General features: G+C 36.7%; 1 protein-coding gene across 1 annotated transcript in view; it reads right to left on the reverse strand.

Annotated features, from left to right (window-relative positions):
• Window positions 1-612: 612 nt before the first annotated feature.
• LOC109111719 (sterile alpha motif domain-containing protein 12-like) overlaps window positions 613-26,951 on the reverse strand; it is a 76,100-nt gene continuing 49,761 nt past the window's right edge. The window contains exon 5 of the mRNA XM_019124690.2: window positions 613-4,111. Coding sequence (XP_018980235.1) covers window positions 4,089-4,111 — 23 coding nt within the window. The 3' untranslated portion in view covers window positions 613-4,088. The remainder of the gene's footprint in view (window positions 4,112-26,951) is intronic.

The following is a 26,951-nucleotide window of genomic DNA, read 5'->3' on the forward strand; positions in this document are numbered from 1 at the left end:
AGGAGGATTTTAAATAGATAGATATGGAAACAGCTCAGAAATAGATATGAGAGGACAGAGCAAGTGCAAATGCAGTCAAGAATATGAAGAAAAAGAGCATGAGATAGATAGAGAAAGAGAGAGATGGGCTGAAAGAAAGAGCTGTAAAATGCTGAGAATGTCTCAGGTAGAGTCACTGGAGAGTAAAGAGGGATTGAGGTGGAGTGATGTGCTGTCATATCTCTCCGTCTGTTCATCTCTCACTCTGTCCCACCAGGTACCCTGAATCTTTACCGTCAGCAGGAGAACAAAGTGTGTGTGTTTTTGTGTGTGATGACATTCTCACCGCTGCCTTGTATATGTGTAAGACATAGCACAGTCAATATCAATCTAGATTAATGTGCTGGTGAAACCAGCCACAGAATACACCAGACATCCCTTTTATTGGTTGCACTTCTCTTTTAAATCCTTTAAAAGAACTACATCCTGTTTATTATCTACTCTTCTCATCTATTATAATTAAAATGATATTGAACCAGTTAAATAAAGACCCTTTTACGCATGATCACCTAATGAACAGCCATAATAAGCATCTGATTCAAATTGTTCTTGGGTTCAATAAAACACAAAGAATGGCATTGTTATATTAATATGTTTATTAGAATATTAACATATTCATGAATATTAATGAGTAGGCACACTATATGAAGATAGAGGAAAAGATATGGGGTCTGAGAGTTTGTTCTGCATGCCTTCTGAATCCAAAACATCAGAAATTAATAACCACAATAATAAAAACATGCTTGCGTAGTGTCAAAAATTGTTGTTCATAGTTTATTATGGGTGTAAATAAGGTTAACAGACATTATTTAGATTAAGGTGTACAGCATTATGCATTTATATCGGTGTGGTGGTGTAAATGCATGCATGAACACATCAAAATATCAACAATATAGTGTATGCAAGAAAATAACCTTAGTATATCCATGAGTACTTTGTGCAGTTGTTGAGGCGAACGTTCACTTGATTTGTGTGCAGGTGTGGATGTCAGAACCAACGTGAACAACATCAGTACATGTGTGGACATTAATAATCCACTAAATGCAGCTCCACAATCAAAGGTACAACTTTCTAGAGTTAGAATGCCAATCTAACACATTTTTATATCATGTCAGATGGAACTACACTGGCAGAGAGGTACGTATCTAACAAAAGTCATATTCTATTCCTCAAAGAAGTGTTAAAAGCTTTGTGGATCTTAAGGCAAATCTCACAAATAAAGGAGCTGGCAGAGAATGTTAATTCATTAATATACTTGTACGTTTGTTCATTAATTATTATGAATTTGTTTTTTCAAGGTCTACCGTCTTGAAGATCAAAAAGGATCGTTAGTGTTTGCCTTTTTGTTTTCCATTGTGAGTAGTATTGTTATTTGAAGACACTTGTGAGAATGACTGAATCATTGTTATTTGATCCTGACGTGTATCAAAGAACATTATATACTATATATTATAATTTTTGAATATATAAGTACTGTGTATATTTTTTATGTGATTATTAAACACATTTTTTGTATATTGTGCAGCTCTAGAATATCCTATAAAATTGAATCTTTAAAAAAAAATTAAATAATTCCTATGCACTTTTCTTAGATAATAACAAAAACACCCTAAGGCGAACTACTGTATGAGTCTGAATCGACAGTATGCATTTGTTAAGTTTTTGCTGAAAAATTTGAATTGACTTGATCTCTGCGGTTAATGTACCATGAGATGGTCTCATAAAGTTCAAATCAAAAACAAACCCCTTGTGGGTGAACATTTTGCCATCAAATAATCTAATCCAAATGAAAAGAAGAAAAACTCTCCTTTAGTGTCTTTTATAGCTGATTTAAGAGTTGCTTGTGTATTGTTTGTCACTTCCCACTATGGCTCATCTAAACTGTCCAAAACAAAACCATTTTGAGCAAAAATGTGATTTCATTTTAAAAACTTCTCTCTAAAGAACCACAAATTCTCTATATAGTGAGATCTATTCTAGTTTAGCAGCTATAAAACCAATGAACATTTCGGTTTTCATCCTCTCAGCCCTTCACAAGTTTCCTCAGTTATCAAAAGCCCCTGGCGTTGAGCCCTCTCTGAGCTATATAAAACACCAAAGCCCCACAAAAGGCATGAAATGGTAGCTAGTTTTTAATTGGAACATGCTTTTCCCCAGATTCCCAGTATTGACTCCATCCTGTGAGCCTGACAAGAGCCAATATGAGTCTATATGGTCTAATCGATACTACTCAATTTTTGGATCTCAATGCAATCTAAGCATCTTGTAAGGCAAACCTTCCATCACAGGCATGGCTGGATGCCACGATCAGCAGCATGTAACCTATTACTGTAGCCCTCAAAACAACTGGAGCCGCTCTGGTTAATCAATGGTGGGTCTGCGCTGTCATGGACCTTTATTGGCGATTGTGTTGGCGCCTTTGTGGAAGGTGTGCAATATTGCGGAGTCATGCTACAATTGTGGCAAGTGTTGTGAGAATCCTTGTTGATGCCTGAGGCTCTTGTAAGTAATGGAAGTTTGATACAAAAGTGACAATGATCCAAGGGTACAAAGAAACAGTTCATTTGATTCAGTACTTCCATGTGCTTCCAAGTTAAAAAGGTAACAGTGAATGGCCATGTCATATTAACAGTGATGCCTTTGTGAGGATCTCTATTCAAAAAGGTAGTTCAAGGCTCCTAGTGACAGGCATCTTGCATCTTCTTTTCTGTAAAATAATGCTCTGTCTGTTTTATACACTTTTTAATAATTCCATTACATACCTAAAAGTACATTCCCTTCCTTTCCTTGTCTCTCCCAATGGCAGGATGAGACTTCAGAGAGGCATGTCATCTATTTTTCTTTCTCCTGCCTTCATAACCAAAAAAAAAAAGAAAAAAAAAAGAATTGTCTTCCATTTCTGATTCTTTGCAGTTTCACAGCTCTGAGCTCAGTTGCTTCATCCTGCCTTCTAATTGAATTCCACCATGAGTCAAACCCTAAGATTGGCTCCGGATCAAGAGATGAGAGTATAATGCATTTGGTCCAGCGATGAAAGAAGGATTTGGGGTGGAACGCAGCTCCCTGTGGAAGGGTGGGCTTGTCTTTTTAAGAGACCTGGTCACAGTGCAGTTCAGTCTACGGGATACGTAATAACAGGATTTTGCTTTTGATGGATGGCGAGGGAATTCAAGCTTCGGGACATACAAAGACAAAGAGACAACTAACCAAGCAAGCCGACCAGATGGTTTACATTATACTAAAATATGGTAGACACAAGAGAGAGGAAGATACAAGAAATATTCAGATGTGCAAAGGGTGGAGTCCGCATAAGAGATAGCTAGAAACACTGCTAGACAGCTTGATTACCTATCCAGATAGCTAATAAGCTACATAGCTAGCTATAAATGTATATTTCAATTACAGATAGCTAGATAAACAAGTTAGATATACAGATAGCTAATTAACTAGCTAAATAGATCGATAGACAGACAGACAAATTAACTATTGATACAGCTACAGTATCTGGATGGATGGATGGATGGATGGATAGATGAATAGATGGATAGATAGATAGATAGATAGATAGATAGATAGATAGATAGATAGATAGATAGATAGATAGATAGATAGATAGATAGATAGATAGATAGATAGATAGATAGATAGATAGATAGATAGATACTGTTCTTCCATACTGTTCCAGGAAGTCCAAGAAGGCATGTTGTAGAACATCATGCTAGTCTGATTTGCTAACAGGCTGTGTGCTGAGCACTGCCAGGAAGAAAGGATTACATACAACAAACAAGATAATTCAGCAGCAGGTCTCTCACATTGTCCAAAAGAGAACATCAGTAGTCCAGGCGATTCTTCGAGTTTGGATCTGATATGCTGTAAAGCGCTACTGAAGATCAGTTGGATCCATTTTTAGGACTGGCAGAGGGAGGGTCTAGATCTGCTTTAGGAGAGTTTTAAGAGAACTGGACTGAAGGAAGACTGCAGAGTCTGGTGTGTGCTGTGGACGTCTGAGAAGATGGACAAGGAACAGAGGATCTCCAGGAATGCTCAAGTTACGGTGAACTCTCCAGAGAGGCTGCAGAGGAAAAAACAGAAGGGAGAAAAGACATGAGAGAGGAATACAAACAACAGACAGACAGAAAATTAATATAGAGACATTACAGAGGAGATTACTGAGAAATTACTGAGAATGAGGGAGAGGAGCACTGTCATAAATAAGATATCTTTAATACAATACTTGGCCAAAAGTATGTGAACACTCCCTCTAGTTAATGGGTTTTGGCTAGACTAAATCCAGTGAAGACAAAACAGGGGCCCGTTCAGTCCCATGATACAGCAAGGTCCATAAAGAAATGATTACTGAGTCTGGAGTGGAAGAACTAGACTGGCCTGTATAAAGCCCAGAACTGAACACCACTGAACACATTTAATATGAATTATGATCCAGACCCCTTTGCCCAACATCAGTCCCTGACCTCCCGAATGAGAGAAAAACCATGCCATGTTCTAACATCAAGTAGAAAACCTCAATGTCTTTATTTTATATCCATTGAGCAATAAAACAGCAGCCTATTAGCATTAAAAGCCCAATTAAAATAAATGTAGGGCATAAGAAGACTTTCCTATTGAGAAGAGTTTCCTATGGAAAAAAAAACCTATTCTCACACGTATCTACTCTAGAGGTTCAGAAAATATTCAGAAAACAACGTCCCACTTATTAATCTGATTTATGTATAAACAAGATGTACTCGGTTTTGCCAAGATGCTAAAGCCTTATGTCAACAGATATTTCTAGATGAACTCAAATATTTCTCATCAAACTATTGCTAGAAATTAATAGTATTATTTAGTAGTATTTATATTCAATATTAAAATTATATTTCATATTAAATTAACTACTTTATGCTGTCCACATTAGTTTTACAGCTCTATATTCTCACTGTCAACAATTTGCTTCTATTTTTATTCTCCTAAAGGAGAATTTTATGAGAAACATCTGAGATGATGTTGATACTTAATTGAAATCTATCTGAAAACCCCATTAAAGTCTCATGAACTATGAAAGAACAACCTCTGAGCAATAAAACTGTCCTCTGGAGAGAGATGGAAATTAAATGGGAAGTACATACTGAAGTGGGGGATAAAAAGAACATAAAGCACATGTGTAGAAACAAACAGATGAACTGAAACAAACGAGAGTCCAGATGGAAAAGACAGTAAAAGATACAGAGTGCGAAAAGAGGGAAAAAGAGGAAAAGAAAACACAAAATGGTGGTTACAGTGGTGAATCGATAGTAGAGGTGCTATCCCAGCATTCAGCAGCAAAGAAGCTCTCAGAATATCTCAGAGAAGCTCATCTGACCTTTAGAAGACAAAGACAGGGCGAAGAAAGAAAAGACAAAGAGAAAAATGAAGAGCCGAAAGCAAAGTACGATATGCATCACGATTTAACTGACATATGACATCTGTGACATTCAGATGGTAGTACGAGTATGAATTCACCCTAATAAATCTTATGTATGAATCATGTTGTGATATAGCTTGTATTAGGCATCCACACACACTACATGAGCTTCCGTAGATCACCCTGTTAGAACATAAACAGTGCAAGAACACACTGGCTGCTGGCTACAGAGAGCATATCTAGCATTTGAAATTCATTATCATGGGATGGCCTGACAAGCTGTCAAAGCAGCGTGCACAGGCTCTCCATCCCAAACAGCCATGTACAACGCTGTTGTCGAGGAAAGGGGAAGAGGGAGGTGGCTCTGGAGGTTCAGCTGAATGATAAAGTCGCTTACATTCACAACATTTCAAAACAAAAACATGAACCTTACCAAAAATTACCAAAGACTACCAAAACGCAACACAAAAACACACACACACACACACATCACACCGGAACACACACACACACACACACACACACACACACACACACACACACACACACACACACACACACACACACACACACACACACACACACACACACACAGACACACACACACACACACTCATCTCTAAAGCCAAAGGGTGCTGCTCTACAGCCATCAACATCATAGAAAAAACTGAATGAAATTGATGTACAGTACAGACATCTTCACTAACAAAAAAATTAACAAAAATTACCATGGTAATTCCATGAATTTTATGTTTCTCTTAAGAAAAAAATACTGTGGCATTTTTTCTTTTTTTAACCATGGCAGTTCCACTGTTTTTAAACATTTACCATAGTGATAGTATAACATTTGTTGAAAACTAACTTGGAGTACCATGTAAATATGAGCACAGAAATCATTCAGTATCTGATACCATATATCAAAATGCCCTTTTGAATATTATTGCCAAGGTTTACAAAAAAAAAAGAACTGTGGCGATACCAACCCTTACAAAAATTAATCATGGTTTACAAAAAAAAAGGAAAAACAAAAAAATGGGTTACTATAGTTAAATCATGGTAACACAAATTAACTATGGGTTTGCTACACTAAGCATAGTTTAACCATGGTATTTGTAGTAAAACTATGGTTATGGTACACAATATGCTAAAAAACATGGTTACTGAACTTTTACTACAATAAAACCATTGTTAATTTTCGCAAGGGAAGGTAATATTATGGTACTTTAAGATATAGCATGGCACCGAAAATTGCTATTTACATGGTACTCAAAGGTACTTATAAATATACCTTAAAACCACTATGGTAAATGTCAAAAAACATGGTTATATGGTATTTCTTAATACTTGTAAGTGTCGGATTAAAGTAGCCTGTAAATACACTTTTTAAAAAAGCACACACACACACACGGACATTTGCCTTGGTAGTACTATGGTTTTCTTGAGAAGCCAGATTGGTATACTGTATAAATATGGTAACCATTCAGTACCATGGTATAAGTCAAAATTTTATGGCATTCCATCTGACACCATCACCACATAATAGTAATATTTTTGTAAGGGGTTTTAAATGTAATTTTAGATAAATTGTATCAATAGTCTATTGTATTTCTTCTGCTGAAAATGATTCTGTCAACCTTGAACCTGAATGTCTGAGACTAGAACAATATCACTGTACCACAATTTCTTTGGATACCCTTTAACAGAGCAATTCGAGCCAGACTGAACAAGAGCTAAGAATTACAAAAAAAAAAAAAAACACTGCAAATGAGTCATTCCCTTTTTGTGTTCTTTTGATTCATTCTGTGCTCTCTGATTAATTATCACAGGCTGAATGTGACAGTGGGAGAACTGTACCGAGGACCTGCTCCATTCTCTGCCTCTTTGCGCAAGGCAGTACTGAAACAATGAGATCTGCTCATGCTGCTGGGCTCTCGCTGCAAAACCTGCAACCCTGTAGTTTGGATTCAGTGCACCGAGACTGCTTTTATTAAATACTTGAATTCCTGTCGAAAGAACCAAATATTTATCAATGCATTCCTTGATGTGTAGCACATTAAAGGGGGAAAAAGATGACATTAGATCTTTTCCCTTCTCTGTTCCACATCAGTTCTTCTCAGCAATAGTTGAAATGATAGATCGGATTCAAATACATCACAGTTGAGAAGCCATGAGAATGGTGTGGGAGAGAGTGGAGGGGAAGAGAGAGAAAAATGGAGTGCCAGGAATCCTGGAAAGCTCAGGAGAAATAGAAGCTGGAGGCTACCTATGCATTCATAATGAGTTCTTACCAGTGTTATTGAATCAGAGCACAACCCTCTCCTGCCTCAACACCAGATTCTCCTTCTTGCCTAACATAACCCTGAGCTTTTGCAGCACCACTAAAAACTGACAGCTCTTCCCTTTGTAGTGTAGTCAAGATGTGCTCTAACTGGATGACTGTAAGGGTTCAATGATGTCTCTGACATGCACAACTTGCACAAATGCTCACAAACTCTGAAGTTAGATTATTATTAGTTCTATTCTTTCCACATTTGATTGGACCTGAAACTGCAGCAGAGGTTAATGCACTTCATAAATGTGAATGGAATATGAATCAGTGCTATTAGTTTATTAAACATATTGGCGTAACCTACACTAACATTCAAAATTTGGGGTCCATAAGTTTTTTAAAAAGTTTTTGGAAGAATTCTCTCATGTTCACCAAAGCTGCATTTATTTGATTAAAATACAGTGAAAACAGTAATATTGTGAAATATTACAATTTAAAGTAACAAATTTCTTTTCAAATATATTTTAAAATGTAATTTATTCCTGTGATCGCTAAGCTAAATTTTCAACAGCCTTTACTGATAGAAAAATAATATGTTGATTTGATACTCAATTATTACTGGTTCTAAATTATTACTATTGGATCTTATTATTATCAATGCTTTGTTGCTTATTATATTTGTGGAAATCTTGACATTTTCTTTCCAGGGATCTTTGATGAACAGAATTTCAAAAGAACTGTATTTGTTTAAAAAACAGAAATCTTTTGTAAATGATAAATAGCTTTACTGTCACTTTTTATCAATTTAATCCATCCTTGCTGAACTTTCTTATTTTAAAATCTTTCTTACCACAGACTTTTAAATGGTATCACAGTTAATGTAAATTTTTGATTATATGTGACCCTGGTTCAAAGTAGGGCTGTGCAAAAAATCGAATACGATTTTCATGCGCAACTCTTCAGTAAAGACGCTCCTGTAATTAGTAGTATATCTCCAGCACGTGCGTTAAGATCAGGGTTGCCAGGTTTTTCACAACACAAATCCTGCCCAGTTGCTTCTCAAAACTAGTCCAAAACTAGCCCAATCGCGTTTCCAGGAGGTTCCCTGATAAAAATTGCATCCCGGAGTAAAAATATAAGTTTTTTGGCAGGGTTGCCTTGGTAAAATTCGCATTTTAGGGGCTAAATATCACGTTATTGGTATTGGGGTCGCTTCAAACCGCAGACATGAAAAACAACCGCAGACTTGGCAACACTGGTTCAGGTGGACCGGCATTTACTACACAGAGCCGTAGTCCACCGACAAGCTACACAAAATCGCTTTCAAAATCGACAAAGAATCGTCTGCGATTTTAAAATATATTTTGTGTTGATTGTCAGTGAATTACGGCTCTGTGTATTAAATGCCAACCAGTGTTGCCAAGTCTGTGGTTGTGTTTCACGTTCGCTGGTTGAAGCGACCCCAATACCAATAACGTGATATTTAGCGCCTAAAATGTGAATATTACCTAGGCAACCCTGCCAAAAAAAAACTTATATTTTAACCCCAGGATGCAATTTTCATCGGGGAAACCTCCTGGAAACGCGATTGGGCTAGTTTTGGACTAGTTTTGAGAAGCAACTGGGGCAGGATTTGTTGTGAAAACCTGGCAACCCTGATCTGAACGCACGTGCTGGAGATATACTACTAATCACAGGAGCGCCTTTACTGAAGACATGCACATGAAAATTGTATTCGATTTTTTTGCACAGCCCTAGTTCAAAGGTGAATAAATAAGCTTTCCATTGATGTATGGTTTATTAGGATTGGACAATATTTGGGTAATATACAACTATTTGAAAATCTGGAATAAAAAAATAAAAAATAAATAAATAAAAATTAATTCTAAATATTGAGAAAATCGCATTTGAAGTTGTCCAAAGGAATTATTAACAATGCATATTAGAAATCAAAAATTAAGTTTTGATATATTTACGGTAGGAAATTTATAAAATATCTTCATGAGACATGATCTTTACTTAATATCCTAATGATTTTTGGCATAAAAGAAAAATGGATAATTATGACCCATTCAATGTTTTTTGAAAAAATATACCCCAGCGACTTAAGACTGGTTTTGTGGTCCAGGGTCACATACAAAAAAAAATTATACATTAAAGAAGCCCCATCAAGCCCCTTGCCCATACATAAATTCCATAATAAAGGATTGTCCTACAGAGCAATTTGGGCTTGAAGCAATATAATGTATTTTAGCATGGCTGGGATGCTGTACGGATTTATCATTCATTTACCATTTAATAATGTGATCACTTCATCCTCAAAATGTTATCTGAGGTTAATTTTCAAGAGGCTTGAATGTGATGGATTTATGTTTGCATGACTAGTTACACCCTAATGCAGCATCTGTTCTGTTCACACATATATATTTTCATCCACAGGTCCCATCTGTTACACTGTACCCTGTATAGTTCTGTAATTTCTGCCTGCAAGGGAAAAACATTTACAAACTACCACATTTACAGTAAGAACAATACGTTCAATGTATTCTTCCTTGTTCACTGCAAAGGCGTAAATAGGTCGTCCTGTTCTGCTGCAACTTAGAAGTTTTCTTCTTCTCTCTGCCCTGATTTCCAACAACAAACAAAAGATTGCTGTATCTGTACTAGGTGAAAGAAATTGGTCTACTTATGTAGTCATTTGCTCTGTTGTGCCTAGCATAAAATGCCTGAGCATGTCCCATGCCTTCACTCCTCTCTCCTCCACAACATCCTATGCTTTGCAGGCCACAAGGCAGTGAAGGCTTGAGAAGGATGAAGTGATGAAGAGGGGATGAACTAAATTTTACAGCCTACTCTCCTATTCTCTCCACTCTTCTATGGAATTTATGGTAAATTCTTTATATATAGAAATTAAATGCATATTTATTTATTTATACAAATAATAATATATTATAATGTAGAATACATTTTATTAATTTTTTAATAAATATATATAATTATTAAATCATATATTATTTTGTTTTAGTATGTTAATGGATCTGTAGTCTTGGCAGACTAGATCTGCTATGAACACTCCTGCTGCAAAACAACTATGGACTTGCTACTGCCAATAAATACACAGAAATGCTACTGTAAGCATGTAAGATATGTTTCTGCTGCATGAATAGGCATACATAAATCCTGTCACAGATCTAGACAGGTGGAACTGGGGGAGGTGGAGGGTTTAGGAGGAACTCTGATAGCAGTGCATAGCAGGACCAGCTTACAGCAAACACTGGACCTAACTATTTAAATGTTGAGCAACAATTTCATCAGTAGAATCAGCAGAGACCAATCAGCTTGTGTCATGGAAATTATGTGATTGCTAGCAGATTGCATGTAAAGGACCTATCAGACCCCGCCACATAAAAAGCTACTACAACAAGATGATTAATAACCAAAAAAAAAAAAAAAAAAAAACTTTGACAATCAAATGCAGAAACACAGCACAGTTTCTCACAAGTTTTACAAAAAGTCCATGAACGGTTCCAAAGACCTTTGTAACTGTTCCATTTGGGGATGCTGTAGCAGTTATGGCTGCAGTTTCAATGAAACATGCCGCTCACCCTTAACTGACATTGATAGATACCCAAGGACCTGAGCCCACATGAGAATACACTCTCTCCCTGCCATCGTTAACCTTGTAAAACTAACCTTCAGCTGATGATTAACAGCAAGTCATTATGCGCTATTAGATTCCATTAGTAGAGGCTGAATCTTACACAAAAATACAACAAACTCTATATAGGAGGTGGAATGGCCACAAAGAAAAAGTCAGGGGTAAACGTTAAAGTTCCACCACTTTTTTATTCACAAACCACCTGCAATCCAGTTTAAATGTGCGTTAAAATAGTAGTGTTGTGTTTAAATAAAGAGAGTGTCATTCTTTTCAGTGCAAACATGTAAATAAGGCCTATAGATTTCACCATCTTCACACTGTGCTATTACAGCTTATTAAAAGCAGGTGATACATTTATATTGATCACGGCATCCATAATTTGACAAGTGAATGAAAAAAAGCATTGTAACAGCAGACGTATTTAGATTCCTTTAGTGAATTGGGTTCTAAAACAATGCGTGTGCAAACCAACAATGCTATCAGGGGATGCATTTTTAGCGAATTCCCTAATCTGTCTCTGACTATGGTGGCGCCATTGCAATGTCTATTAATATTTAATCAATTAACTTCAATTGTTCTTCTGCGACTGGTGTGATGCTGATATTTATAATGGAATTTACATTTGGTGTTCACATGAGAGGGAATAAAACAACTTCTCTAATTTAAGATGAGAATGATGACAGAGAGGAGAGAGGGAGAGATTGAGCAGAGATGAGGGAGGGCTGTATTCCCTCATGTGCAACTGGATTTAGGCCCTTCTCAGAGCTCCTGCGTGGAGGATTACTGCATTTACACTTCAGCTTAAAAATAGCCCTGTGATAATTTATTTAGCCTGAGTGTGCCTGTCTGCATTGTTCCTGAGGAAGAACTTCCTCTGCCTGAGACTGATATCCTTCCACAAACCTCACATATAAACACAGAACCTCAGACTTTCAAAACATTACAACCAAAGTCAAAATTCCAACCACGTTGTTTATTGTCATTAAAGAAAAAATGAGGAACCTAGACCTCGGGAGCATTTTCCCCAAAAGGCATCCTTAAAAAGGGATCAGAGAATAAAGAGTACAATCTAAAAAATGCTGGGTTCAGCCTATTGGGTCATTTTATTGGGTTATTTTTTTTTACATTTTTACCAAGGTGCTGGGTAGTTTTTACTGTCAATACAAACATACCTATCCAGCGCTGGGTCATTATAACTCAATGTCGGTTAAACTGTGCCAAACCGGTTAAAACTGGATACATTTGTTAGCGGTCATTTTGTGTTCTGTCCTGAGAGAAAACTTTCTGGGGAAACTTCCTGAATGAAATTCAGGTATGTATTACATTGTATTCCTATCAAATTATTACTGTAGTGTATAAATAGTAAAACGTCTGTAATCTCACATTTTTCCTTTTTTGTTTAAATGTACTTTTTGAACTTTATGTTTATCAAAGAAACCTCAGCAAAATGTGTCGTAGTTTCCAAATGATTTCTGAAGTATCGTGTAAAACTGAAGACTGGAGTAATGGATGCTGCAAATTCAGCTTTGTCATCACAGTAATAAACTACATTTTAAAATGTATTCAAATAGAAAACATTTAGATATTTACATTTAAAAAACATTTCACATTCCTGTTTTACTGTATTTTTGATCAAATAAATGCAGTCTTAGTGAACATAAGAGACTTCTTTGAAAGACATTTAAAAACCATATCAACCACAAAGCTTTGAATGTTAGTACATGTTATACCAATATGTTAAACAAATAAAATATATAATAGCACTGATTAATGCACCATTTACATTTAACCTCCAAACTATGAACACCATCACTGGTCTTGCGAATGATCTACTACTACTGAATCTACGCTAAGTCCATTTGACAGCTATACAAAAAAGTGATGTCTATAACTCCCACATATATAAAACCAATCCAGACTCCTAAGTCTAACAATGCAGTTATATTAGACATTGATAAGCATGTAAGTGGCTAGGAAGTTCCCGGTCTCGACTGGTGAGGCTGGTGATGCCAAGTTCTGGTCGGTGTGTGATAATCAGCTAGGTGCTGGATCTCATTACCCTTTCGTTGATAGGTATGAAACTCTCAAAAGAGCCCTTAAAGTTGATGACTCGACACTTTAAACAGCCATAAACCACAGAGACCAGGAAATTAGCCCAGGAAGGAGTCCTAATGTTTTGAATCAGTGATTTATCTTCATAACCTTGAGGTTCATTGGCGAGTAATGACCCCTCTCAGTAAGCAGACATCTTTCATATGGGAAAAGGATATTGTATTTTTCCTCTTTCTCTGACACTTCCACTTATTTGATGAGATGTTATCTAGTAAAACTATTACTGAAGATATTAAATCATCAAGCTCAAGTTCAAGCTGAAGGTTGTCAATTCCTCAAAATTGTTAATGTATTGGAATTTCAAACAAATCTATGACCAAAAGCCTACTATAATAACTACAATATCAGTCTACCTTGACCTTGCACATGTGCACTCATGATATCAATTGGCATTTGCTACATAAAGACATCAACTACCGCAAGCATGTGAGTTTACAGACTTGATGAATGGATAGCTGGCCAATCAGAGCACACCTCACTTTTTCAGAAAGATGAGCTTTGTAAAAATCTACGCGTTTCAGAAAGGCGGCGCATAGTAGAGAAACAATAATGTACATTATATGGAAAATAATGTGTTTTTTGAACCTTAAACCACATAAACACATTGCATTACACCAAATACACAAAATAATGTTCTTTTTAGTAGCATCATATGACTTCTTTTAATTAAACAATGTAAACACATAATGCAAAAGATTCAACGGTACGTTATTGAAACCCACCCATCTTGAAAAGTAAACCTTACTCTTCCTTCCCAGACCTGTTCTCCCCTCAGATTATCACAGGCCCTAATGCCTCATGTAAAACATTCTACAGTATTTAAACTAAAAATACATTTGTCTGGGAGAAGAGAGAACAATGTTGCTTGCATGTGGGTGTTGGAATTGCTTCATTACATACAATTACATTTTTTCCTCTTGTTTCCTTCTGGTTTGTTTTCAAGGGGCCGGAAATTCTGCCAGGGCAAGTCTGGGCCTAATTACACAGATTCCTTGGTCGCATTATAACAGGAAGACCCCCATGAAAGTTACAGAGGTGAACATAAATACAAATAATAATAATAAATAAATAAATTTGCATTTCCAAATAGTGACCTAAGTCAACAAACAGCTTAGCATCTAGACAACATTCCTGAGACAACTTTTTTCCCCCTTTCTGAACAAGTAATTAAAAATGTTGATCCAATATTGAAGAATCTAAAATAAGTAACAGAATTCAAAACTCTCAAGTGAAACTCTACTAACTGGATGGCATACAGTGTATACCAGATTGTATGTAGATTCTGAAACACATTAGCAGCTGTCAGCTCTATGGGGTGGGTCATATAAGGGCATGTGCCAAACAACTCAATGATAAATATTAATAAGACAGCACAATGACTCTGGGGAAGACATGCCATCATGGCAACATAATTTTTTTCCTCTTTGAATGTAATAACTTCAGTCTCATCCATCAGTAATGTAGGGAAAAATGCTTCAAGCTTATTGCAGCAGCATTATGACAAATGTTTAATGTAAGTGACAGTGGTGTTATTCAACATGGTGAATCCAGGTAATTCTCACCCGACTAAAGGCAAAGGAATGGAAAAGGCAAAGGAAACATTTGCGCAATCCACAATGACTAATTTACAAACACTGAGAAACAAGTTTTTCCCAGAATTTGTTGCCTGATAAGACACCCACACTACACTGACTAAGCATGGAGGAATCCAAAACTCCCCTCCTCTTCCCTTTAAATCCATTCAGATGTCAAATGTGTGATTGGCAAATACAGTTTATTTGCACAAAACACAATGCCTGGGTTTCTTTGGTATGTGCCTTGGGGAAAAAAAAGCAAAATTGAGAGAGGAAATTCATTAAAGCCTGTTTTACAAAGGCAATTTCCACAAAAGTTGTTCCCGGGAATCAAGGCCCTGAGTGAAATAAGTTTAAAGGGGTAGTTCATACAAAAATGAAAAAAAAGTCACTGGGGTCTTAAACAACACTGGACCCCACTGACTTTGATTATATGGACAAAACCAGGGTTTGGAATGACATGAGGGTGAATAAATTATGACAGAATATTAGTGTGAACTATCCCTTTAAGAATGAATTGTACCCACTGATAGCAATTTACATATGTTTTAGCGCCAGATTCACTAAAAATATGCAAGTTAGATAATGGAGATGCACAAGGCATAAAATATAATAATGGTCGGCACTATTTCAGTGCTTCAGCACTCCAATCCAGGTACCTGAATCATCAAAATGTGCGCTCATCTGGATATATGCCTGGTTATAATGCTCTGCTTCACCATCAGGTGAATTAATGCTGCTATGATCAACAGAAAATGTACATAAATATTTCTTTTAAATTAAATTCTGTTTATTGAATTTGCAGAGTCATAATTACCACGAATAAGAGGAAGACGGTGAGACAGATTTACTTAAGAGAGACAAACATTCAGAAAAAAGCAGAAAAAGAGCACAATTCTCTACCCTCCTAAGTGACAAAAACTTTTTCGTTAAGGGCATCAGGAGAGCTTGGTGAAGCAGAAACGGTTTCAAATCCATTTTCTCTTTAGGACCTAATGATAATCACTTCCTTCTACATGGAAATGGACCGATATTATTATTTTCCTCCCAATTGTATTAAGAGACCAAACACGCGCACACACACAAACTAAGATAAACTATACTAGAGATGTCTAATTACTCTTTAAACCGGAAAAGCCCATGAAAATAAGCCAACTCATTTCCAGCTTGGAAATCAGTCCAATAACACATCTAATCAGGCATGGCAGATCCAATGAATACTGCTGGGGTAATGTTCCCTTTGAGCTATGCTCTTGTGGACTTCATACACAGTAGGAGTTTATATCAGTGGTTCTCAAACTGGTGGTATACAAATTTGCATAATATTGACTCTATGCCATTCTTAGCACTGCCAATCCAATACTTGTTTCTTACTAATTTTGAGGTACCCATTCTAAAAACAGTGCTTATTTTGTTTTAGAACATCACACTTTCTTACAAAATATTATGGGCATTTCGTAGTATTTTTGCTTTTGTCAACCATTTGTAAGGCGAAGAAGCCTTGTATTATTTTTTAATCACCAGAAGAAAAATAAAAAAAGCCCTGCCACAAAGACACGATCCCCATCTTCCTCTGAGTCAGGTTACAAAGATTACAGCTAACTCAATTCTCAGCTGATTTTCACTTGTATGAAGACGTTATTTTATGCCTAATGCAAACATGACCTTTATGTGGTATTTTGCTACACCCAAAGAGTGAACTTTTCAACAATACACTTGTTTTTATAAACTCATTTCCTTGAACTGACACTTTTGACATTTGACTGCTTGACAGCTGAGTCCATTAAAGCTGATGAATACAATTTAAAATAACTTATATCTTATTTTGTAGAAAAAGAAAGTACATGATGGAAAGTTTTTATGAATATTTTTGAACTTACCATAATTAAATTAGGGTATATCAAGGCTTTTTTTGTCAAATCAGAGATTTTATTTTTCAAGATGAAGGGCTGTATAGTAGTTAGTCCTTATCGAAGAGGTTAAAACCATAATATCTTATAATGCAGAGTGGAAAATCATAATATGTGATGCTCAAAGCCACTATCATTGAAGCAAACATAACACCAATGTCAAAAGCTAACACCAATAGACTACTTATCTATGCATAATGTGATTAGATAGAACTAAGCATAAACAAAAGATTCAGAAATATAGTTAATGAGCAGCACATTAATAACAATGATTAGGTTGGAGTATTTTGCTCAGTTTGTAAATGCAGCTTGCATCTGTCTAAATATAATGTCTGTACTTGGTGATTCATCAGCCCTCTATGCTTAAGCTCTCCAAATGTATTTGGAAAGCTTCAGTCTGAAGGGAGGATGCGTTGGCACACAGCAGCAGCAGCAACGAAAAATGGCAGGATTTCACTCTTCATTAAGGGAGAGGAAAATGAGTTTGTCTTTCCTCGTCAGATGAATTTGAGCAGCATGGCACATTTACACTCAATATTAGCTTCTGAGACATCCAACATTTTAATGATGGTTGGAAAAAAGAAAAAAGAAAAAGGGGGAAAATAACTTTAGGTGTTAGTGGAGTCAACAATCTGTGACTATGAAGAACAATCCATAGTCAAATACAATCAATGAATTAAAATATTTATTAAAGGGATGTCATTCAAATTAATTTTTGAAATGCTGTCTATAAGCATGGAAATTAATTTAGACTTTCATTTAGACTTTTTAATATAGACCCAACCAAAAAAAAAAAAAAAAAAAAAAAAAAAAAAAAATCACCTTTACAGTGATTTAATTCCAATGTAAGTCAAAGGGTGATGATTCAAATTCAAGAGTATAGAAAAAAAAATATTATATATATATATATATATATATATATATATATATATATATATATATATATATATATATATATATATATTTTTTTTTTTTTTTCTTTTTTTTTATTTTTTGCTATACTCTTGAATATGTTAATATAAATGTTAAATGTTAATATAAGACCCTGTCAAATAAGGGATAAAATAAAATAAAATCTCTCCATAACACCTTGCCTCTCTGACTTCCATCGAAAGTGTATTACTGTAAACACAATTTATTTTTTTGTCTGTGGCAACTGAAAGAATCAAAAAGAGCTTAACTTGTTTTGAATCCAGCCCAGAATTTTCCTTTAATAGCACTAATAATGGCAATTACAATCAAAAACAAATTCACAAATTGGCATATATGCCCCTCATTCATCATTATATGAATGGGAGATTTGTACTGCCCTTAATAGTCAGGATTGAGAAAAAACTTAGCCTAAGCTTAAAGTTTCTCACTTAACAATAAGGTAATAAAAGTATGTAACAAATGAGGTAAACACTCTTTACACATTCCTACTTCAATAGAAGTAATTATGCGAACATTCCAAAATTATTTTAACTATTTTCCTGTTTAACACTGTAAAGCTGCTTTGAAAATCAGCATTGTATAAGGTGCTATATAAATAAAGGTAACTTGACTTAAAGAATAATTATTTGTGTGTGCTGGCAGTTTTAGAGAAAGATTCCAGCTGTGGATGAATTGCATGGCTGAATATGAGTCCCACTATTCCCACTAATACTTTATTGAAGGGGAGCCTCAGAAATACTGTGCAGGAAAATATCAGTTTCTAACAAATGCCTCCACAAGCTCTGTAGATTGACTTGTTGATATCATCGAGTGCAATTTTCTTAAGAAATCCTTTATTATGAAAAGCACAATATAGCAGTAAACACATAAAGCCTTGTAATTTGTAACTTTTCATCTATGGGGCCATTCACTGTGGACTTGTGGACCCTGACGATCTTCCCTCTGTCCAGCATGGACTGCCAGTGTTTAATGATTGCTGCCACTGCTCAAGACCTTAATGAAGGTGTGGGTGGACTGGAGGAGGGCATCTTGACAAGTGTTTAAGAGACTATTTCTGCAATGCATCTCAGCCACCCATCTCCCAAAACAACTTTGCAATTACAGCTTCATTTGAGGGTAGTGCTAGACCTGTGTGGAGCCTCACATCAAAATCAGTGTTAAGAACTTCCCACAGGTGAAAACGCAAGGCAGCACTTTCAGGCATCAGGCAAAGGTAAACTGTCATCTCTTTCTGCTTTCAATTGAGTTATGTAGGCTGAAAAAGATGGTTTTGGTTTGCATGTCAGCAATTATAAAACACAAACATTGATGATTTATGCGCTGCCCTCAGGAATTAAGAAACTGCCTGTAATCAGCCACCACCGTTTATTCAGCAGAGTAATGAAGATGCTGACAGATGTAGATTGTCTTTTCCATATCATTCTACCCAACAAAGTTACTGGTTTATGATGAGTTTTATTTCTCAATGCTGGCATCATCAAAGCCATCAGTTTATGAGACTGCTACTAACCTCATGAGGCATGAGAATATTTTTTAAAATAATGTCCTCATATGGCCTCTAGTTCAGCAAAATCAGCAGATCATTCTGCAAATATTTTTACCCTCAATCTACATATTTTCTAGCACTGTAATCAGTCCTGTGGAAGAAAAATATTCATCAGCACAAAGACACACAATTACAGATTTATCCTTTATAAAACATACAACTATGAGAAAATTTCTCTCTTCCTTCCCACTCCTTCAGCCATGCAATTACAATGAAGGAGAATTAATGCTTTCAGTCTTCTAAATGACATAAAAGTCTTTAATACGACTCCAGCACTATAAACATTCCTATGACATATGTCTTCTGAATCCTTATGACAGCTTAGTGTGAAAAATTATGGATAATTAGTTATTTCTGGTTTTGAATTGACAAAGCAATTGATGAAGCAAATCATTCAGACCAATTCTGAATCAAATCCCTGAGACTGAGACTCTGTCCCAAATGGCACACTTCATGTGCACTTGAGGTCAATTAAGTCCACAAGACCATAGGGTGTCTCGTTCATTATTTTAGCTTTAAGAAGGGTGCTCGCAAGTGCCCCGTTTGTAGCCGCTATGCTTCCTCAATGCGCACTTCTGCAGAGTCCACACTGAGATGAGCTCCGCAGCAGACTTCTACCCGACAGTCAAAGCGGCATTACGTCATGAAAGTGTGGACTCAGAGGAAGACCTGGAGGGTTTAGGGTGTGATTTGGGACTGGGCCCGATTCTGAATCAAATCATTCAGACCGATTCTGAATCAAATCATTCAGAATGAGCTGTTCACAAATTTGACTTCGCTACAAAACTCTCATGACATATTGCTATTATATGCCTTCAGAGTACATGGTATGTAGTTTATGAGTTGTACGTATGAATCACTTTTATAATAGTTTTATGCTTTTGTATTCTTTTTAAAGATCGAAAGCTTCGGTCATATGCAGAAAACAAAAAGAAAGAAGGTCACGTGGGTTTAGATAGACATGAGGGTAAGTAAATTAAGACAGAATTTAAATTATTTTGGTGACCATTCCCTTTAAACTTCCCAGATGCTTCTACAGTGTGTCATCCCATGCCATGTTATTTGAAGCGACCGGGTTGTCTATGAATGCCGGCATGAATCTCAGGGGGACCGCGTGGTCTTTGATGGACCCTCCACAGGGACCAGGTAAAAAGCAGCCCCTCATGTCTTGCGAAACAGGGGCACTGATAAGGCAGCCTCTGTGATACCTCTGTAAATTACAGCACTGAGGAACCACTGCTCAAAAAAGCCCTGCCACCCCTCTGTTATCCATCTCACATTTTTGATTGCTCCATGCGGGAGGGACAGGGGAGAGGGGGAGGAACAGAGGGAGGGCAGAGGAAAGATGAGGGTTTAGACAGTTATTCTGTGAAGGACTGATGATACTTTCTGGAGGGGAGTAAAAAACAAGGAGCGATTATCACAATCGGCTCTGCTTTTCTCAGATAGATGGGCTGATGGGGTCTTTAGTTCAGAGTCCACCACTCAGTCTTTTCGGCAGAAGCTTTGTGGAGATGTGGAAATGCTCTCAAAAGCTCCTACTGAGGCATTTTTCTGCCTCCTCCTCTTCTCGTCAATGGCATTTGGATGTCACGCTGAAGGATTTCTCTCTTAAAGGTCATTTCACATCCCACCTCATTCACATCCCATCAAAAATATTTCACAAAAAAGAACACCCAAAAATAAACACCAAGATATCTTTTTTCTTTTTGATTGGAATTTTGATTAGTTGGTGTGTAAATCAAAAAATAGAGGATGCCAAAAGACCTGTTGAGTTTTCTTGTTTTGGGAAAGGTTTATACAGAGCTCCGGAGAACTACACAGTTATACAAACTGTATCACTATAACTTCTTCATACAGCAGTGTACAGAGTAAGAGTGGCATTTCTATGATGGCAATTAAGTCTAAAGGGAGTGAATTACATGGTTCTGATTCCAATTAAACCAATTCTAATTACTTAAAGGATTCATTTACCCCAAAAAATGAAAATTCTTTCATCATTTTACTCACCTTCATGCTGTTCCAAGCCTGAATGCCTTTCTTATTTAAGTGGAATGTTATTTTGTACCCCCATTAATTGTATGGAAAAAGAGCCCCAAAACTCAACACCACATAGCATTAGCAGACGAAACGAAACAAAACAAAACAAAAAACACAAAACAAATAAACAAAAAACACAAAATAAAACAAAACAAAACAAAACAAATGGTTTTACAGGATATGATGAATTTAGCTTTGAAGCACATTGTGCAAGGTGCATTCAAAATGGATTGGGTTTTTGATTGCAAGAAAGCAATGACTCACATGTTCAAAAGTTGATTGCTGATTCATGTGCATATAGCCAACACAACATAAGATGCAAGTTAATAGTCATGACAATGATTGTGATCCTTATATTGCATATTTTATTAGTGTTCATTCCACATCTGTGGAAGAATGCAGTCTTTTTGCAAAAGATACAAAATATTGTATCTTTTCCCCCCCAATGGTGTGAATTTACTCCCGCAAAGCTTGATATTACTGCACCGGGCCAGTTTGTCTTTCTCTCTTTCTCCTCTGCCTCTCTGAGCTCTCCAACCCCCTGAGGTACAAACATTTATAATTAAGGTCATGTCAGAATCGTTTCAGTCACATGACACTCATATATTCCTCTTTTAATTGTGTTTCTATGAAGCAAGAGCAGGGGGTGGGATCAAAGGACTTGCTGGTTTCAGATTCCTCTCTCTCCTATTCTTTCCATCTCTCTAATTGTTTAGACTATTTAAGCTGAGACTGAGAAAGCAAACAGCAGCTGCAGTATCCTTGCTAATACTAAAGAGTCCTTCATGCTCAGCCCTCCCTTTCCACACTCTTTTCCCGTAAAAGCACACAGACACACCTCATATTGACGAAGGCACCAATCAATGTCTACTACACTTTATCTTTACATGTAATCTTTAGCTCCAGACGCATTAACTTCTTTGAAGCCATAATTATAAGACTGCTCTTCTCTATGCCCCTGCTAATGGTGTGGAGATAGTAGCAGCTCTCATGCAGAGTTTGGTGCACATGAAAAGAAGAAAAATCAGGAACAGCAGGATCTATCGCACTACAGAGGATGATTCCCAAACATCAAGATTTGAAACCTTGAGTCTTTGCTGATAGAAAAGATACACGGGTACGACACACTGCCTCGTCCTGCTCCTCGTCTGCAGTTCAAATCCGCAATACCATTCCTCCACCCCAGCCCTCTAAAATTGGAACACACATGCGTCGCTTCAATGCAATTCTGAGTGATTTATTACCTCTTATAACTTTCATGTGAGACTTCATGAAAAGCTCAGCTGTCTTACATTTTTTATTGTTCTGACAGGATTTATCATTTGAGGGAGGCAGATCTGAGGGAGAGAAAAAGAGGGATCGATTGTGCCTGCATTTGATCCTTGTAACCTTGGTTACTGCACACAGGCGTGAGGTCAAGCATACGCACATATGCCACATACACGTATGTGGACTGTTTCTATGCGTATACATACTAAGACCCTTTAACTAAACAAGGGTTACTCTGTCAAATGTATATTTGGTTCCCTGTAAAATGCATTTGAATGCATAAGGCTTGTCAAATTAAAAACCAAACATTGTTGGCATTTACACAAACATTCAAAAGATTTGGTCTTTTCAAATAATTTTTTTTTTTTTTTGCATTAAATTGATGAATCAAAAGTGACAGTAAAGCCATTTCTCTTTCATGTTACAAAAGATTTCCATTTCAAATAAATGCTGTTCTTTTTCATCAAATAATCTACTATCATACAAAAAATTTAACACTGTTTCCACAAAATATTAAGCAGCACAACTGTTTTTAACATTGGTGATAACATGAAATGTTTCTTGAGCACCAAATCAGCAAAAAACAAAACAAAACAACAACAACAACCAACACCCCCCCCAAACCCAAAAAAAACATTCTTACGAAACCCAAAATTTTGAGAATTAGTGTAGATAAAAAATTAGTTTAAATGCTAATTTAAATGCTCTTTAAAGGGATAGTTCAGCCAGTGATGAAAATTTTGTCATCATTTACTCCGGTCATACTCATGTCATTGCTAACCTGTATGACTTTTTTCTTCAGAACAACGTGAAGGTGAGTAAATGGGTGAACTATCCCTTTAAGATTCATGTGCATATTAGTTAGAGAATTTACGAAAAAGTTTTTATTCCAACAAGGAAAGGATTTTTATGGTTTTGAATCAAAAACTTGGTCTGAATGAGTATTATAGGAAATGTCAACAACGCTTCATTAAGCTGTGAAATTTGTAATTTAGCAAAAAAAAAAAAAAAAAAAAAAAAAGTATTCAATGTTGATTAGATGTGTTTATTGTTTTGACAAACATGAAAATGCTGCTTGCAGCAAAGCACCAAAGCGTTGGAGAGAACACTCTTCTATTTTTAAGCCAATGCACAATGAAGTTCATGCAAAAAAAAGAAAAGAAAAAAAAAAAACACTTCAGACACATTTTAACCTGATTTTGCTTTTCTGCAGAGGCTAGAAAGTTTTTTTTATTTTTTTAAACAATCACTACCATTAATAAAAAAGTGTTGATGCTCACCATAAACATATTAATTTATTCATTTGTGGTTTTGTGTCCCGAAAGCTAGACAACTATAGATTTTGCTTTGGAAACATTAAAGTACAAGACGACAAACAACTATTTGTGCTCCATTAGTCTCTCATGGGCTGTTTCTGAGCAGGTGGTGTGAGAAAACCTTCAGTTCACCTTCATCAAACTCACTAAATTTAATATTGAATCTCTGGCAATGTTACTCATTGAGTGGCCTGGCCACCTTAAAATTACCCATTACCCATCTGTGCCACCCCACCAATTTCTCCAGGGACCCTCCAGCAGCAGATGCAGTGTAAAAATTCATTGTAAAACTGTAGAGAGGAAGCAAGAGAGACTTTGCCTGAAGCCTATATTTCTAATTCAGGGACCACACTGAGGGAATCTGACTGCAGATCAGCAGTCCTGCGTCAAACTTCTTTCAGAACAGGGACTGTATTGGTGAACTTTGGCCTCCATTTGGTGTGTACAAAGACGAGTAGCACTTGTTAGAGAATGATCTGCCCTGCGCTCTCGACCTGCCCATGAATCAACCAGACTGAATGCAAGCAGAATAGCTGCTTTCATTTGCTTGTCTAAAAGTGGTCCTGCTGAAAATTTCAGATTTTTTTCCTAGAGGATAAAGTTATTTGGTGGTAGAATTCTTTATTTCTAAAGACATTCACATTTCACAGATAGGAAGTTTGGAACCGATTTACACTGTTTCCCAACCATCACTGCAATGTCAATACAGTGACAAGAATTAATGACATTTAAATGTATTTTGTCCAAAGCCAGGGGTTTTAAAACATATTGATGTAAAACTTTTGGGTGAATATAGCATTACCAAATATCTACATAAAAATGTAAGTAGTACAGCAATTAAACTGAAATTCTGTGAAAAGATGCATAAAGCATCCACTGATATAGCAGGAGTATTATTCTGCACTCTTTAACTCTAATCTGTCTCTATTTTATACCAGCAATAAATTTGTACACACTATATCTCTATGCCTGCTGACTTACAGCCTCCACACACTGTACTGTTAGCCTATGAGTTCTCTTGCTGACATTCTTTTTCAATAAGGCAGCACTAATATAATTTTTTTGGGGTCACTTTTTTGTGAAATCCTGCCACTGATAGGTGGGCCTATCAGCTGAAATGGCAGGGGATCTGGGCCCAATATCTTTGTCAGATGCATTGTAATTGTGAGGGGCACTGCGGATGAACCGGCTGGTCGGGATATTGCTTTGTATTTCCCCAGAGCCCCTGTCGCCTCCTCTAGACTTTCACTATATCTCTCGCTGATTTTGTGTGGTGAAGAGTCAAAGACAGAAAGAGAGAGAAAGAGAGCAAGGCATAAGTGGGACGGTGGAACACATACTCATTTGCTTGGGTGAGAACAAGGAATACGTAGATATCTTAAGAACACAGAAACAAAAAAGCCCTGCTGAAAAGCCATGTTGTTCAGCAGAAAAAGTTCTAGTGAAGTTGGTCAATAAAGTCTATATTACCCATAAATCTCAATCTGCCATTTTTGCTCATGGGCACCCATTCCATCCAGGTTTGTTTGAGCCTAACTGTCAATTAAAAAGACAATTTTGAACCAAATTCTCCCATTCTGACAATCCTAGGTAAAGACCAGACTATCTGGATGGTTCTACAGATTAACTGTGGTGTGGGGTGTGCTAAGGGTGATTGAATCTGCTCAGAAGAATGTCAGAACCACACTAATCTCAAATCCTAAATATCCAACATGTTGAATATTTACGATCAGAAATCCTGTTGTTTGGGGGGCCGTCTCCACGACTCCACGACTCCAAGACTATTTGCTTACTCTAAAGTCATGTTTGACCGTGCAAGATTTCCCGTGTTGGGAGTGGGGACTCTGGTTGTTTGTGAATGGAATCAGTTAGTGTGTGGTAGGGCTGTGCGATTAATCGAAATCGAATCGCAATCGCGATTTGAGACGTTGCGGTTTTGCTAATCGCAAAGCCTGCAATGTAGAAGAGATATATCTCTGTTTCAGAGCATATGCATGACTGCCAGCCTTGAGTGGCAGCCTTACTAACCAATAGAGTGAGCGCACCTCCGTTCTCCCCAATCAGCTCTGCTCTAGCCAACTGCATAAACGCCCACCATTAAAAATAAAAACTGTTAATTTTAACGGTTAATTTTAAATTTACTCTTTGTGGTCAGGACATGACAAACACTTCACATATTTGAATTCTTTACATTCTTCCAGTCATTTTTCCTTAACAACATCTGAATAGAAAAAATAATTTCTTTGTTTCTGCATGTTCTAACAAGTGATATTGTTTTAAATCATGAAACAGTTTTGTGTTGCCTGACTTTGATGCCATGTATCTTCAGCACAGTTTGCAGGTGCAGGCTTCAATATTAATAATATTACATTTTCTTGTCACTTTGAAATGCACATTTGGCAGTAGCTTGAGTTGACACATGGCATATGCATGACTGCCAGCCTTGAGTGGCAGCCTTACTAACCAATAGAGTGAGCGCACCTCCGTTCTCCCCAATCAGCTCTGCTCTAGCCAACTGCATAAACGCCCACCATTAAAAATAAAAACTGAGATAAAAAAAATAAAAAATGTAATATGAGATTACTTCGGCTTCGAAATTACAGACACCAAACAAAAAAGGTAACGTTTGCAGGAGCTGCATCACAACACATATCAAGAGCTCCCTTATCGGTTCTGCTTTCAGTACTGGAGAATAAAAGATACATTCTTAGATGTTTTTTATTAGTACATGAACTTTATCTTGCACATTTTATCTCCCCAACAGATTCTAATTTGAAAGAAGTTTATAATGCATGTTCGCTATTCCCAATTCAGAAGACCGCACACAAAGCCTGTGTCTCTAAACTGTGTGTCTTCTACTACTCGCTGCTCATCCACGTCTCAC

The sequence above is a fragment of the Cyprinus carpio genome, chromosome A19, assembly GCF_018340385.1.
Source record: "Cyprinus carpio isolate SPL01 chromosome A19, ASM1834038v1, whole genome shotgun sequence".
Classification (NCBI taxonomy): domain Eukaryota; kingdom Metazoa; phylum Chordata; class Actinopteri; order Cypriniformes; family Cyprinidae; genus Cyprinus; species Cyprinus carpio.